Source organism: Oncorhynchus kisutch, linkage group LG18 (assembly GCF_002021735.2).
Source record: "Oncorhynchus kisutch isolate 150728-3 linkage group LG18, Okis_V2, whole genome shotgun sequence".
NCBI classification, from domain to species: domain Eukaryota; kingdom Metazoa; phylum Chordata; class Actinopteri; order Salmoniformes; family Salmonidae; genus Oncorhynchus; species Oncorhynchus kisutch.
Genome location: NC_034191.2, coordinates 13,130,306 through 13,147,150, shown reverse-complemented (window position 1 = coordinate 13,147,150; position 16,845 = coordinate 13,130,306). Strand labels below are relative to the sequence as shown.

Sequence of the window (16,845 nt, the reverse complement as noted above, 5' to 3'; positions counted from 1 at the left end):
AGAATGCAAAAAACCTAAGAAAGAAATTGAGAAATCTGTCCAACCAAAAACATAGAGACCCAGAAAACCCGAGTCTACGCCTTCACTATGGTGAATCACTAAAACAATACAGAAATACACCACAGAAAAAGGAACAGCGCGTCAGAAATCAGCTCCTTGTAACTGAAGAATACATAGAATCTAACCACTTCTGGGAAAATTGGAAAGCACTCAGAGTTATCTATCCAAAACAGAGATGTGTGGATAAACCACTTCTCCAATCTTTTTGGCTCTATAACAAAGGACAAACTGCAAAAACTTATACATGACCAAATACAAATCTTAGAATCAACTATTAAAGACTACCAGAACCCACTGGATTCTCCAATTACATTTAATGAACAACAAGACAAAATACAAACCCTCAAACCCAAAAAGAAATGTGGTGTTGATGGTATCCTAAATGAAATGATAAAATATACAGACAACACATTCCAATTGGCTATACTAAAACTCTTTATGAACCTTAGATTTGGCATCTTCCCCAATATTTGGAACCAAGGACTGATCACCCCAATCCACAAAAGTGGAGACAAATTTGACCCCAATAAGTACCGGGGGAAATGTGAAAACAGCAACCTTGGGAAAATCCCCTGCATGATCATTAACAGTAGACTCGTACATTTCCTCAGTCAAAACAATGTACTGAGCAAATGTCAAATTGGCTTTCTACCAAGTTACCGTAAGACAGACCACGTATTCACCCTGCACACCTTAACCGTAATTGACAAATAAATCAAAACAAAAGCAAGGTCTTTTCACGCTGTTGATTTCCATAAAGCTTTTGACTAAATTTGGCATGAGGGTCTGCTATACTGGTCACCCCCAAAGCCAACACCTCCTTTGGCCGCTTTTCCTTCCAGTTCTCTGCTGCCAATGACTGGAACGAATTGCAAAAATCACTGAAGTTGGAGACTTATATCTCCTTCACTAACTTTAAGTGTCAGCTGTCAGAGCAGCTTACTGATCGCTGCAGCTGTACATAGCCCATCTGTAAATAGCCCACCCAACCAACTACCTACCTCATCCCCATATTTGTTTTTTGTTTTTCTGCTCTTTTGCACACCAGTATTTCTACTTGCACAGCCTCATCTGCACATCTATCACTGCAGTGTAAATTGCTAAATTGATTTGCCACTATTGGCCTATTTATTGCCTTACCTCCCTAATCTTACTACATTTGCACACACTGCACATAGATTTTCTATTGTGTTATTGACTGTACGTTTATTTATCCCATGTGTAACACCGTGTTGTTGTTTTTGTCGCACTGCTTTGCTTTGTCTTGGCCAGGTCGCAGTTGAACATGAGAACTTGTTCTCAACTGACCTTCCTGGTTAAATAAAGGTTAAATATATATTTTTAAATAAATAAATACAAATTGATGGAAAGTGGTGTTGGGGGGAAAACATACAACATGTACACAAACAACAAGTGTTAAAGTTGGCAAAAACTTTCTTTCCACAGGGCCGGGGGGTGAGACAGGGATGCAGCTTAAGCCCCACCCTCTTCAACACATATATATGAATTGGCGAGGGCACTAGAACAGTCTGCAGCACCTGGCCTCACCCTACTAGAATCTGAAGTCAAATGTCTACTGATGATCTGGTGCTTCTGTCTCCAACCAAGGAGGGCCTACAGCAGCACCTAGATCTTCTGCACAGATTCTGCCAGACCTGGGCCCTGACAGACCTGGACCTCAGTAAGACAAAGATAATGGTGTTACAAAAAAGGTCCAGTTACCAGGACCACAAATACAAATTCCCTTTCGACACTGTTGCCCTAGAGCACACAAAAAAATATATACATACCTCGGCCTAAACATCAGCACCACGGGTAACTTCCACAAAGCTGTAAACAAGCTGAGAAACGAGGCAAGAAGGGCCTTCTACGCTATCAAAAGGAACATCAAATTCAACATCCAAATTAGGATCTGGCTAAAAATACTCAGTTATAGAACCCATTGCCCGTTATGGTTGTGAGGTCTGGGGTCCACTCACCAACCAAGAATTCACAAAATGGGGCAAAAACACCAAATAATGCATGCAGAGCAGAATCGGGCCGATGCCCGCTAATTATAAAATCCAGAAAATAAATTCTACAACCACCTAAAAGGAAGCGATTCCCAAACCTTTAATAACAAAGCCATCACCTACAGAAGAGCCCCCTAAAGCAAGCTGGTCCTGGGGCTCTGTTCACAAACACAGACAGACCCCTAGGACAGCAACACAATAAGACAAAAACCAAATCGTGAGAGACAACGGAAAGAATTAACAAAAAAACAGCAAACTAAACTCAGCAAAAAAAGAACTGTCCCTTTTTCAGGACCCTGTCTTTCAAAGATAATTCGTAAAAATACAAATAACTTCACAGATTTTCATTGTAAAGGGTTTAAACACTGTTTCCCATGCTTGTTCAATAAACCATAAACAATTAATGAACATGCACCTGTAGAACGGTCGTTAAAACACTAACAGCTTACAGACGGTAGGCAATTAAGGTCACAGAAAACCTAGGACACTAAAGAGGCCTTTCTACTGACTCTGACAAAAACAAAAAGAAAGATGCCCAGGGTCCCTGCTCATCTGAGGGGCGGCAGGGTAGCCTAGTGGTTAGAGCGTTGGACTAGGAGCCGGAAGGTTGTGAGTTCAAACCCCCGAGCTGACAAGGTACAAATCTGTCGTTCTGCCCCTGAACAGGCAGTTAACCCACTGTTCCCAGGCCGTCATTGAAAATAAGAATGTGTTCTTAACTGACTTGCCTGGTTAAATAAAGGTAAAAAAATCAAAATAAAAAAAAAATCTGCGTGAACGTGCCTTAGGCATGCTGCAAGGAGGCATGAGCAATAAATTGCAGTGTCCGTACTGTGAGAAGCCTCACCAGCAGTGATGGTCGGATTTGCGTTTATCGTCAAAGGAATGAGCGTTACACCGAGGCCTGTACTCTGAAGCAGGATCGATTTGGATGTCTGGAGGGTCTGTCATGGTCTTGGGCGGTGTCTCACAGCATCATCGGACTGAGCTTGTTGTCATTGCAGGCAATCTCAACGCTGTGTGTTACAGGGAAGACATCCTCCTCCCTCATGTGGTACCCTTCCTGCAAGCTCAACCTGACATGACCCTCCAGCATAACAATGCCACCAGCCATACTGCTCGTTCTGTGTGTGATTTCCTGCAAGACAGGAATGCCAGTGAAGAGCCCGTATCTCAATCCCATTGAGCACGTCTGGGACCTGTCTGATCGGAGGGTGAGGGCTAGGGTCATTCTCCCCAGAAATGTCCTGGAACTTGCAGGTGCCTCGGTGGAATAGTGGGGTAACATCTTACAGCAAGAACTGGCAAATCTGGTGCAGTCCATGAGGTGGAGATGCACTGCAGTACTTAATGCAGCTGGTGGCCACACCAGAAACTGACTGTTACTTTTGATTTTGACCCCCCCTTTGTTCAGGAACACATGTTTTAATTTTTGTTTGTCATCTCTATGGAACTTGTTCAGTTTGTCTCAGATGTTGAATCTTGTTATGTTCATACAAATATTTACACATGTTAAGTTTGCTGAAAATGAACAGTTGACAGTGAGAGGACTTCTTTTTCTGCTGAGTTTAGAATGCTATTTGGCTCTACACAGAGAGTACACAGTGGCAGAATACCTGACCACTGTGACTGACCCAAAATTATGGAAAGCTTTGACTATGTACAGACTCAGTGAGCATAGCCTTGCTATTGAGAGAGGCCACCGTAGGCAGACCTGGCTCTTAAGAGAAGACAGGCTTTGTGCACACTGCCCACAACATGAGGTGGAAACAGTTGCACTTCTTAACCTCTTCCCAAATGCATGACCATATTAAAGAAACATATTTCCTTTAGATTACACAGACCCACAAAGATGTCCAAAACAAATCCAATCTTGCTAAACTCCCACATCTATCACCTCAATGTCGCTAAACTCCCATATCGGTCATCTCAATGTTGCTAAACTCTTTTGGGTGTACCTGAGTAGTCCCTGTCCTCTGGGATGCTCTCCTCTCTGTCTACAGGGTACAGTAGAGTGCTGACCAGTCCCTGGCTGGGCTGGAGGTACAACAGGACCAGCTCTGGGAGGCTCTTAAACCGCTTCGGCTGCACCCCCTGAGACGTCTGAGAGAGGGAGAGAGGAGCAGGAGAGAGAGTAGGCACTTCAAAGAAATACACTGTTGCAGAGACACGTCACACTCTGGACAGCACGTTCAGAATAAAGCTGGGTAGGTAGGTAGGTAGGTAGTAGATTGGTAGGTAGGTTGAAGATTGGTTGATATGTAGGTAGGTAGGTACTAGATTGGTAGGTCGGTAGTAGATTGGTAGCAGATTGGTAGCTAGGTAGTAGTTTGTTTGTTAGGTAGGTAGGTATTTGATGGCTTGATAGTTAGGCAGCTAAGTAGTAGGTAGGTAGGTAGATTGGTAGGTACTAGATTGGTAGGTACGTATTGTAGGACATTGGTAGATAGGTTCTAGAATAAAGCTGGGTAGGTAGCATATTGGTTGGTAGGTAGATAGGTAGGTCACAGTTTGGTAGAAGAGTAGGTAGTAGATTGGTAGGTAGCAGTTTGGTAGGTAGGAAGGTAGAAGAGTAGGTAGGTAGGTAGGCAGTAGTTTGGTGGGTAGGTAGTAGATTGGTTGGTAAGTAGATAGGTAAGTTTGGTAGGTAGGTACAGTGAGGGAAAAAAGTATTTGATCCCCTGCTGATTTTGTACGTTTGCCCACTGACAAAGAAATTATCAGTCTATCATTTTAATGGTAGGTTTATTTGAACAGTGAGAGACTGAATAACAACAAAAAAATCCTGAAAAACGCATGTCAAAAATGTTATAAATTTATTTGCATTTTAATGAGGGAAATAAGTATTTGACCCCTCTGCAAAACATGACTTAGTACTTGGTGGCAAAACCCTTGTTGGCAATCACAGAGGTCAGACGTTTCTTGTAGTTGGCTACCAGGTTTGCCCACATCTCAGGAGGGATTTTGTCCCACTCCTCTGCAGATCTTCTCCAAGTCATTAAGGTTTCGAGGCTGACGTTTGGCAACTCAAACCTTCAGCTCCCTCCACAGATTTTCTATGGGATTAAGGTCTGGAAACTGGCTAGGCCACTCCAGGTCCTTAATGTGCTTCTTCTTGAGCCACTCCTTTGTTTCCTTGGCTGTGTGTTTTGGGTCATTGTCATGCTGGAATACCCATCCACAACCCATTTTCAATGCCCTGGCTGAGGGAAGGAGGTTCTTGTATTTGGCTCATGTATTTGACGGTACATGGCCCCGTCCATCGTCCCTTTGATACGGTGAAGTTGTCCTGTCCCCTTAGCAGAAAAACACCCCCAAAGCATAATGTTTCCACCTCTATGTTTGACGGTCGGGATGGTGTTCTTGGGGTCATAGGCAGCATTCCTCCTCCTCCAAACATGGAGAGTTGAGTTGATGCCAAAGAGCTCCATTTTGGTCTCATCGACCACAACACTTTCACCCAGTTGTCCTCTGAATCATTCAGATGTTCATTGGCAAACTTCAGATGGGCATGTATATGTGCTTTCTTGAGCAGGGGGACCTTGCGGGCGCTGCAGGATTTCAGTCCTTCACGACGTAGTGTGTTACCAATTGTTTTCTTGGTGACTATGGTCCCAGCTACCTTGAGATCATTGACAAGATCCTCCAGTGTAGTTCTGGGCTGATTCCTCACTGTTCTCATGATCATTGCAACTCCACGAGGTGAGATCTTGCACGGAGCCCCAGGCCGAGGGAGATTGACAGTTCTTTGTGTTTCTTCCATTTGCGAATAATCGCACCAACTGTTGTCACCTTCTCACCAAGCGGCTTGGCGATGGTATTGTAGCCCATTCCAGCCTTGTATAGGTCTACAATCTTGTCCCTGACATCCTTGGAGAGCTCTTTGGTCTTGGCCATGGTGTTGAGTTTGAAATCTGATTGATTGATTGCTGCTGTGGATAGGTGTCTTTTATACAGGTAACAAACTGCGATTAGGAGCACTCCCTTTAAGAGTGTGCTCCTAATCTCAGCTCGTTACCTATATAAAAGACACCTGGGAGTAGATTGGTAGGTAGATAGTAGATTGGTAGGTAGATAGTAGATTGGTAGGCAGGTAGTAGATTGGTAGGCAGGTAGTAGATTGGTAGGCAGATAGTAGATTGGTAGGCAGATAGTAGATTGGTAGGCAGATAGTAGATTGGTAGTAGATTGGTAGTAGATTGGTAGGCAGATAGTAGATTGGTAGGCAGATAGTAGATTGGTAGGCAGGTAGTAGATTGGTAGGCAGGTAGTAGATTGGTAGGCAGGTAGTAGATTGGTAGGTAGGTAGTATATTGGTAGGTAGGTAGTATATTGGTAGGTAGGTAGGTAGGTAGTAGATTGGTAGGTAGGTAGTAGATTGGTTGGTAGGTAGGTAGTAGATTGGTAGGTAGGTAGGTAGTAGATTGGTAGGTAGGTAGGTAGGTAGTAGATTGGTAGGTAGGTAGTATATTGGTAGGTAGATAGGTAGTAGATTGGTAGGTAGATAGGTAGTAGATTGGTAGGTAGGTAGGTAGGTAGGTAGGTAGGTAGTAAATTGGTAGGTAGGTAGGTAGATTGGTAGGTAGGTAGGTAGTAAATTGGTAGGTAGGTAGGTAGTAGATTGGTAGGTAGGTAGGTAGGTAGTAGATTAGTAGGTAGGTAGGTAGGTAGTAGATTAGTAGGTAGGTAGGTAGTAGATTGGTAGGTAGTAGATTGGTAGGTAGGTAGGTAGTAGATTGGTAGGTAGGTAGTAGATTGGTCTTGGTAGCTCAGTGTCTGAATGTGCACCATCACATTCTGTTCATTGATATGTGTTGGAGGGTTAACAGTGGGAGGCTGTAAAACCTTAAGGCTCTCAACTGTCAATGGGTGGGGAGCCTGGCAGCCACATTCACTCTGTTTCAGTGATGTTTCATTGAACTGAAGTCTTGGTAAACCAAATGATTTGGTGAAGCAAAACAAAAGTGAAACAGAGAAATCAGTGTGGATTCCAGGCAAGGGACCAGGAGTGTGGGGGGGGGGGGGTATTATGATATGTGAGTGTGTGTTGTGGGGGGATTGGAGACTCTTCCAGCTGCTAGACACAGAGCACAAAGAGACTGCTGTGTGTTTGTGTGCATGTGTGTGTCAGCTCAGAGCCAACACCAGCACCAGAGCCTGCCAGTTCCTACTGATCCAGACACACAGCATACAGTGGGGCAAAAAAGTATTTAGTCAGCCACCAATTGTGCAAGTTCTCCCACTTAAAAAGATGAGAGGCCTGTAATTTTCATCATAGGTACACTTCAACTATGACAGACAAAATGAGAAAAGAAAATCCAGAAAATCACATTGTAGGATTTTTTATGAATTTATTTGCAAATTATGGTGGAAAATAAAGTATTTGGTCACCTATAGTTAAAGTGTACCTATGATGAAAATTACAGGCCTCTCTCATCTTTTTAAGTGGGAGAACTTGCACAATTGGTGGCTGACTAAAGACTTTTTTGCCCCACTGTATACACACTAGATATGCATAGAAAGAAATACCAACTCACACCCATTGGTGTGTATGGAGGTGGTGTATAATGGTACCTGGACTGCCAAGAATCCCTCTTCATCTGGTAGGACCCTATAGGTGTGGACATGCTTCTGAAACCTAGAGAGGAAGGAGAGAGAGAGCGGGAGAGGAAGGAGAGAGAGAGCGGGAGAGGAAGGAGAGAGAGAGCGGGAGAGGAAGGAGAGAGAGAGCGGGAGAGGAAGGAGAGAGAGAGCGGGAGAGGGAGAGGAAGGAGAAAGGAGAGAGAAAGGAGAGAGAGGAAGGAGAAAGGAGAGAGAAAGGAGAGAGCGGGAGAGGAAGGAGAAAGGAGAGAGAGAGCGGTAGAGGAAGGAGAAAGGAGAGAGAGAGCGGTAGAGGAAGGAGAAAGGAGAGAGAGAGCGGTAGAGGAAGGAGAAAGGAGAGAGAGAGCGGTAGAGGAAGGAGAAAGGAGAGAGAGAGCGGTAGAGGAAGGAGAGAGAGAGAGCGGGAGAGGAAGGAGAGAGAGAGAGCGGGAGAGGAAGGAGAGAGAGAGAGCGGGAGAGGAAGGAGAGAGAGAGCGGTAGAGGAAGGAGAGAGAGAGCAGGAGAGGAATGAGAGAGAGAGCGGGAGAGGAAGGAGAGAGAGAGCGGGAAGAGAGAGCGGGAAGAGAGAGCGGGAGAGGAAGGAGAGAGAGAGAGCGGGAGAGGAAGGAGAGAGAGAGAGCAGGAGAGGAAGGAGAGAGAGAGATGGAGAGAGCAAGCAGAGAGAGAGCGAGAAGAAGGAGAGAGCAAAGGATGTAAAGAGGGATGAGAGGAGAAGAGAGGAGAGGAAGGAGAGAGAGAGCGGGAAGAGAGAGCGGGAGAGGAGGGAGGAGTTGGAGAGGGAAGGGAGAGGAGAAGGGAGACATTAGTACTTTCACCACAGGAATGACAGATTCCCTGCAAAGTGTGTGATGGGGATCTGGAGGGAGTTTCAACCTGCTGCTGTCTGTCAAACTCAGCCAACATGGCATTACCGCTGATAGAACGTACTCACCCCTACACACAATGGCAAGAAAAGCAAGAACACATATTTACCAAAGTTTCCTGTGTGGAAGTGTGTCATTGTGCTGCAATGTTGTCTATGCAAAACATGCCAGTTTGACCTAATTATCTTTTTTTTTGGCCTGCCTGCCTGCCTTATTTATTTAGCTCCTTTGCACCCCATTATTTCTATCTTTACTTTGCACATTCTTCCACTGCAAATCTACCATTCCAGTGTTTTACTTGCTATATTGTATTTACTTCGCCAACATGGTCATTTTTTTTGTTGCCTTTTACCTCCCTTATGTCACCTCATTTGCTCACATCGTATACAGTCAATAATACAGTAGAATAATAATTCTGTTTGTTTTACTCCATGTGTAACTCTGTGTTGTTGTATCTGTCGAACTGCTATGCTTTATCTTGACCAGGTCGCAATTGTAAATGAGAACTTGTTCTCAACTAGCCTACCTGGTTAAATAAAGGTGTTCTCAACTTGCCTACCTGGTTAAATAAAGGTGTTCTCAACTAGCCTACCTGGTTAAATAAAGGTGTTCTCAACTAGCCTACCTGGTTAAATAAAGGTGTTCTCAACTAGCCTACCTGGTTAAATAAAGGTGTTCTCAACTAGCCTACCTGGTTAAATAAAGGTGTTCTCAACTAGCCTACCTGGTTAAATAAAGGTGTTCTCAACTAGCCTACCTGGTTAAATAAAGGTGTTCTCAACTAGCCTACCTGGTTAAATAAAGGTGGAATAAATAAAAGAAATGTGTGCCATTCAGAGGAAGAATGGGCAAGAGAAAAGATTTAAGTGCCTTTGAACAGGGTATGGTAGTAGGTTCCCGGCACACCGGCTTGTGTATGGTAGTAGGTTCCCGGCACACCGGCTTGTGTATGGTAGTAGGTTCCCGGCACACCGGCTTGTGTATGGTAGTAGGTTCCCGGCACACCGGCTTGTGTATGGTAGTAGGTTCCCGGCACACCGGCTTGTGTATGGTAGTAGGTTCCCGGCACACCGGCTTGTGTATGGTAGTAGGTTCCCGGCACACCGGCTTGTGTATGGTAGTAGGTTCCCGGCACACCGGTTTGTGTCAAGAACTGCAACGCTGCCGTTTTTTCCCATGCTCAACAGTTGAATCAAGAATGATCCACCACCCAAAGGACATCCAGCCAACTTGACACAACTGTGGGAAGCATTGGAGTCAACATGGGCCAGCATCCCTGTGGAACGCTCTTGACACCTTGTAGAGTCCATGCGACGAATTGAAACGTCGCATGGACTAGGATATCTACTAATCTTATTGCTGCCACTGTTTTTACCCCATATTTTGGGGGGTGTCTATCACTTCGGCAACACTGACCTTGGTCCATAACGCTAATTACGCTTGCTGAACATATACATATATGAGAGGGACAGAGAGGGACAGAGACAGAGAGGGACAGAGAGGGACACAGAGGGACAGAGACAGAGAGGGACAGAGACAGAGAGGGACAGAGACAGAGAGGGACAGAGACAGAGAGGGACAGAGAGGGACACAGAGGGACAGAGGGACAGAGAGGGACAGAGACAGAGAGGGACAGAGACAGAGAGGGACAGAGACAGAGAGGGACAGAGACAGAGAGGGACAGAGAGAGAGACAGAGAGGGACAGAGACAGAGACAGAGAGGGACAGAGACAGAGAGGGACAGAGACAGAGAGGGACAGAGACAGAGAGGGACAGAGAGGGACAGAGAGAGAGACAGAGAGAGACAGAGAGGGACAGAGAGAGAGAGGGACAGAGACAGAGAGGGACAGAGACAGAGAGGGACAGAGACAGAGAGGGACAGAGAGGGACAGAGAGAGAGACAGAGGGACAGAGAGAGAGCGACAGAGACAAAGAGGGACAGAGAGAGAGACAGAGAGGGACAGAGAGACAGAGAGAGACAGAGACAAAGAGGGACAGAGAGAGACAGAGAGGGACAGAGACAGAGAGGGACAGAGACAGAGAGGGACAGAGAGGGACAGAGAGAGAGCGACAGAGACAAAGAGGGACAGAGAGAGAGACAGAGAGGGACAGAGAGAGAGACAGAGAGGGACAGAGAGAGAGACAAAGAGGGACAGAGAGAGAGACAAAGAGGGACAGAGAGAGAGACAAAGAGGGACAGAGAGAGAGACAAAGAGGGACAGAGAGAGAGACAGAGAGGGACAGAGAGAGAGACAGAGAGGGACAGAGAGAGAGACAGAGAGAGACAGAGAGGGACAGAGAGAGAGACAAAGAGGGACAGAGAGAGAGACAAAGAGGGACAGAGAGAGAGACAAAGAGGGACAGAGAGAGAGACAGAGAGGGACAGAGAGAGAGACAGAGAGGGACAGAGAGAGAGACAAAGAGGGACAGAGAGAGAGACAAAGAGGGACAGAGAGAGAGACAGAGAGGGACAGAGAGAGAGACAAAGAGGGACAGAGAGAGAGACAAAGAGGGACAGAGAGAGAGACAAAGAGAGACAGAGAGAGAGACAAAGAGGGACAGAGAGAGAGACAGAGAGGGACAGAGAGAGAGAGACAGAGAGGGACAGAGAGAGAGAGACAGAGAGGGACAGAGAGAGAGACAGAGAGGGACAGAGAGAGAGACAGAGAGAGAGACAAAGAGGGACAGAGAGAGAGACAAAGAGGGACAGAGAGAGAGACAAAGAGGGACAGAGAGAGAGACAAAGAGGGACAGAGAGAGAGAGACAAAGAGGGACAGAGAGAGAGACAAAGAGGGACAGAGAGAGAGACAAAGAGGGACAGAGAGGGACAGAGAGAGAGAGACAGAGAGGGACAGAGAGAGAGAGACAGAGAGGGACAGAGAGAGAGAGACAGAGAGGGACAGAGAGAGAGACAAAGAGGGACAGAGAGCGAGACAAAGAGGGACAGAGAGAGAGACAGAGGGACAGAGAGAGAGACAAAGAGGGACAGAGAGAGAGACAAAGAGGGACAGAGAGAGAGAGACAGAGAGGGACAGAGAGAGAGAGACAGAGAGGGACAGAGACAGAGACAGAGAGGGACAGAGAGAGAGAGACAGAGAGGGACAGAGAGGGACAGAGAGAGAGACAGAGAGGGACAGAGAGAGAGACAGAGAGGGACAGAGAGAGAGACAGAGAGGGACAGAGAGAGAGAGACAAAGAGGGACAGAGAGAGAGACAAAGAGGGACAGAGAGAGAGACAAAGAGAGACAGAGAGAGACAAAGAGGGACAGAGAGAGACAAAGAGGGACAGAGAGAGAGAGACAGAGGGACAGAGAGAGAGAGACAGAGGGACAGAGAGAGAGAGACAGAGAGGGACAGAGAGAAAGAGACAGAGAGACAGAGAGAAAGAGACAGAGAGGGACAGAGAGAGAGAGACAGAGAGGGACAGAGAGAGAGAGACAGAGAGGGACAGAGAGAGAGAGACAGAGAGGGACAGAGAGAGAGAGACAGAGAGGGACAGAGAGAGAGAGACAGAGAGAGAGAGACAGAGAGGGACAGAGAGAGAGAGACAGAGAGGGACAGAGAGAGAGACAAAGAGGGACAGAGAGAGAGACAGAGAGGGACAGAGAGAGAGACAAAGAGGGACAGAGAGAGAGACAGAGAGGGACAGAGAGAGAGACAAGCGTGCGCGAGCATCGCACAATAAATTTAGAAATCCATGTTATTCAATTATTGCACCCACACATTTCTGACACAGATCGTGCTGGAAGTCCTGCCTCTCCCATCTCCTCATTGGTTTATAGAAGCAGGTACCCACGTGCCATCTCCTCATTGGTTATACCCACGTGGGTGATTGAAATACTATGAAAGTTTAGATGCCGATCACCATATAGGTTCAAAGATGAAAAAGTCTGGAAAGTGGAGAGATGACTAGAAACGATTCAGTTGGCCGTTTTATGTGTGGATTAATTGTCGGAGTAGAGGACCTTGTGCATATCAGGTAAAATAACAACTCAATGTTTATATCCCAGGACAAATTAGCTAGCAACAGCAAGCTAGCTAAATAGGACAAATTAGCTAGCAACAGCAAGCTAGCTAAATAGGACAAATTAGCTAGCAACAGAAACCTAGCTAAATAGGACAAGTTAGTTAGAATGTGCAAGCTAGCTAGCTAAATTGGACAAATTAGCTAGCAAAAGAAACCTAGCTAAATAGGACAAGTTAGTTAGCATGTGCAAGCTAATTAGCTAAATTGCCATACATGTTTAATGCTTTTTGACCTGTCCCCAAATTAACGACATTGGTTCAGAGTTTGTTTTGATATTTTAACCTGCGTGTCGTGATCGCGTTTGGTGTAGGGGGACAAAATAAAATTATGCACGATGGCGCAAGCGCGCAGCCGGTTTGGGTTCCATGTTAGATAACTTTCTGGATTCCACATTTCACTCACAGTAAAGAAGGTATCAATCTAGCAGTAAAAAACATGAACTATATATTTGGCAAAATGGCAAAAGAAGCACAATTGAAATTGATAAAAAACAAAACAAAAAAGATCACAGATGACAACTGTTTTGATGCAGATTGTAAATATTTTCACAAATTTGAAAAAACAATTCAACCAAAAGCACAGAGACCCAAACAATGGTATATTACGCCTTCATTACTGTGAGACTTTAAAACTCTATAAACGTACACTCAGAACCAAAAAAGCACAGTACAACAGCAAGCAGCTGACACTAATTGAGGAATCCATAAACACACAAATTCTGGCAAAATTGGGAAAAAAACGTTTTAAAAATCGAAATGAGGAATTAGTGATACAAAATGGTGACATATGGACAACCCATTTTCCACCTCTCTACAACACCGTTCAAATTGACACAAACGCAGAACAACGGCAAATTCATGAGGAGTTGAATGGATTAGAAAAAGCTATAAAGGACAATCAAAATCCATTGGACTCCACAGTTACTGACCAGGAGCTCTATAAGACACTAAACTATTACTGACCAGGAGCTCTATAAGACACTTAACTATTACTGACCAGGAGCTCTATAAGACACTAAACTATTACTGACCAGGAGCTCTATAAGACACTAAACTATTACTGACCAGGAGCTCTATAAGACACTAAACTATTACTGACCAGGAACTCTATAAGAAACTAAACTATTACTGACCAGGAGCTGTATAAGACACTAAACTATTACTGACCAGGAGCTCTATAAGACACTAAACTATTACTGACCAGGAGCTGTATAAGAAACTAAACTATTACTGACCAGGAGCTGTATAAGAAACTAAACTATTACTGACCAGGAGCTGTATAAGAAACTAAACTATTACTGACCAGGAGCTGTATAAGAAACTAAACTATTACTGACCAGGAGCTGTATAAGAAACTAAACTATTACTGACCAGGAGCTGTATAAGAAACTAAACTATTACTGACCAGGAGCTCTATAAGAAACTAAACTATTACTGACCAGGAGCTCTATAAGAAACTAAACTATTACTGACCAGGAGCTCTATAAGAAACTAAACTATTACTGACCAGGAGCTCTATAAGAAACTTCAGGCTCTCAAATAAAAAATAAAAAACATGCAGACCTGATGGCATCCTAAAACGAGATGCTCAAAATCCCTAGTGCAAAATGTCAATTTGCTATATTAAAACTGTTTCATTTGATCCTGAGTGTAGGTTATTTCCCTGACATCTGGAATCAAGGACTCATAACCCCAATCTTTAAGAACGGAGACAAATGTGACCCTAACAATTACAGAGGCATTTGTGTGAACAGTAACCTGGGGAAGGTTTTCTGTAGTATTATAAATGTAAGAGCTCTAAACTTCCTTAACTTTTTTGGGATAAGGGGCAGTATTCGGAAGTTCGGATGACTGAGGTGCCCAAAGTAAACTGCCTGTTACTCAGGCCCAGAAGCTAGGATATCCATATAATTGGTAGATTTGGATAGAAAACACTCCAAAACTGTTCAAATAATGTCGGTGAGTATAACAGAACTGATATGGCAGGCGTAAACCTGAGGAAAATACATCCAGGAAGTGGGATATTTTTGATGTGTGTAGTTTTCAATTGCCTGCCTTTACAGTATGTAATGGGTTAGGACACAGATTGCAGTTCCTATGGCTTCCACTGGATGTCAACAGTCTTTAGACATTGTTTCAGGCTTGTTTTCTGAAAAATTAGGAAGAATGAGACCATTCTGTCAGTGGACTATAGAATGAACCAGAACTGTTTTGCGCGCCTGACCGATTGCGCGCCATTCATTGTTTTTCCTTTCTATTGAATACGCTATTGTCCGGTTGAAATATTATAGATTATTTAGACAATAGACAACCTGAGGATTAATTATAAACATCGTTTGACATGTTTCGACGAACTTTACCGGTACTATTAGGATGTATTCATCTGCATGTTGTGACCACAGTTGAGCCAGTGGATTACTGAACAAAACGCACCAACAAAACAGCGTCTTTGGAACATAAAGAGGAACTTTATCGAACAAAATTAACATTTATTGTGTAACAGGGACTCGTGAGTGCAACCAGATTTAGATCATCAAAGGTAAGTGATGAATTTTCTCTCTATTTCTAACTTTTGTGACTCCTCTACTTGGCTTGAAAATGTTTGTATGCTTTTGTAAGTGGGGCGTTGTCCTCAGATAATCGCATGGTATGCTTTCGCTGTAAAGCCTATCCTAAAAAGGTTTTAATAAGCACAATGTCTTAAGTAAATGCTAAATTGGATTTATACCAAAACATCACACGACTGATCATATTTACACCCTACACACCCCGATAGATAAACGTGTCCACCAAAATAATACCAAAATATACGCTTGCTTTATCGACTTCCAAAAAGCATTTTATTCTATTTGGAATACAGGACTGTTCTACAAAGTTATTGAAAGTGGTGTAGGGGGTAAAACATATGACATAATTAAATCAATGTATACTGGCAATACGTGCAGCATTAAAATTGGTAAGAACATAACTGAATCCTTTAACCAGCGGTGGGGTCTTTGTCAGGGTTGCAATCTGAGCCCTGCACTCTTCAACGAATTGGCCACTATTCTAGAAAAATCCTCAGCCCCTGGTGTTAGTCTCCACAATTCAGAAGTTAAATGCCTACTCTTCGCAGATTACCTATGCCTGCTGTCACCCACAGCACATGGCCTTACAGCAGAGCCTGGACCTGCTAGAGCAGTTTTTGTGTGCGCAGTTTTCTATATATTTTGTACCAATTGAGAACTTGAAAATTCCCTGAGATCTGGATCCTCTTTGGAAAATCATTATTTTAGTCTTTTTGGGGTTTACTGCCAAATTACTTAGGTTTAAAAATAAGCTCAACTGGACACCTTAATGAGGCAGTGAATAAACAGAGAGAAAGCACACAGGGCATTCTACGCCATTAAAAAACCAATTCAAATTGAAATACCTAATTGAATGTGTATTTGAACCAATTGCACTTCATGGCAGCGAGGTGTGGGATCCACTTGGAAAACAAGATTTCATCAAATGGGACAAACACCCCATTGAAACCCTGCATGCAGAGTTCTGTAAGATTATCCTACATGTCCAGAGGAAAACTACAAACAATGCATTTAGGGCAGAATTAGGCCAATATCCACTAATAATAAAAACTCAAAAAAGAGCAATTAAGTTTTAGAAACATTTAAAGTACAGTGACCCCCTCTCATACCATTACCAAGCCCTGCAATGCCAAGAGCTGAGCAAAGAAAAGAGTCCCCTCATCCAGCTGGTCCTGGGGCTGAGTTGACAAACCTGTTCTACTAACACACTGAAGCCTCAGGACCAGAACATCCAATCAATCAGAATAAACCAAATTACAACACAGTCAAAACAAAACTACATTTCTTATTGGGAAACACAAGCACAAAGCAAAATGCAGTGCTATCTGGCCCTAACGTACACAATGGCTAACACTTTGACAATGTTTACTGATCAAAACCTGAGAAAAACCTTGACAAAGTACAGGCTCAGTGAGCACAGCCTTGCCATTGAGAAGGGTAGACACAGCAGAACCTGTCTCCCTGTAGAGGAAAGGCTGTGCAACCACTGCACAACAGCAGAACCTGAGACGGAGCTGCATTTCCTGACAAAATGTCAAAAACATAAAACAATTAGTGTCATTTCCCCAAATTTGAAACCCTTATTCAAGGTTTCTAAGACCTCTCTGATGAGAGTAGGCTACCCGTCCTGTTGGGGGAGGACGCAGAGAGCTGTGGGTTGGCAGAGCACTACATTGCTGCCTGCCATAAGATGAGGGACAGTGTCTGACAGACCA

At 44.1% G+C, this 16,845-nt stretch overlaps 1 protein-coding gene across 1 annotated transcript in view; it reads right to left on the bottom strand.

Moving 5' to 3' along the window:
* The window catches only part of LOC109909498 (phosphatidylinositol 3,4,5-trisphosphate 5-phosphatase 2A), a 60,662-nt gene that overhangs the window by 35,757 nt on the left and 8,060 nt on the right, over positions 1–16,845 (bottom strand). The window contains exons 2-3 of the mRNA XM_031795405.1: positions 7,647–7,710; positions 4,031–4,175 (exon numbers count right to left, since the gene is read on the bottom strand). Coding sequence (XP_031651265.1) covers positions 4,031–4,175; positions 7,647–7,710 — 209 coding nt within the window. The remainder of the gene's footprint in view (positions 1–4,030; positions 4,176–7,646; positions 7,711–16,845) is intronic.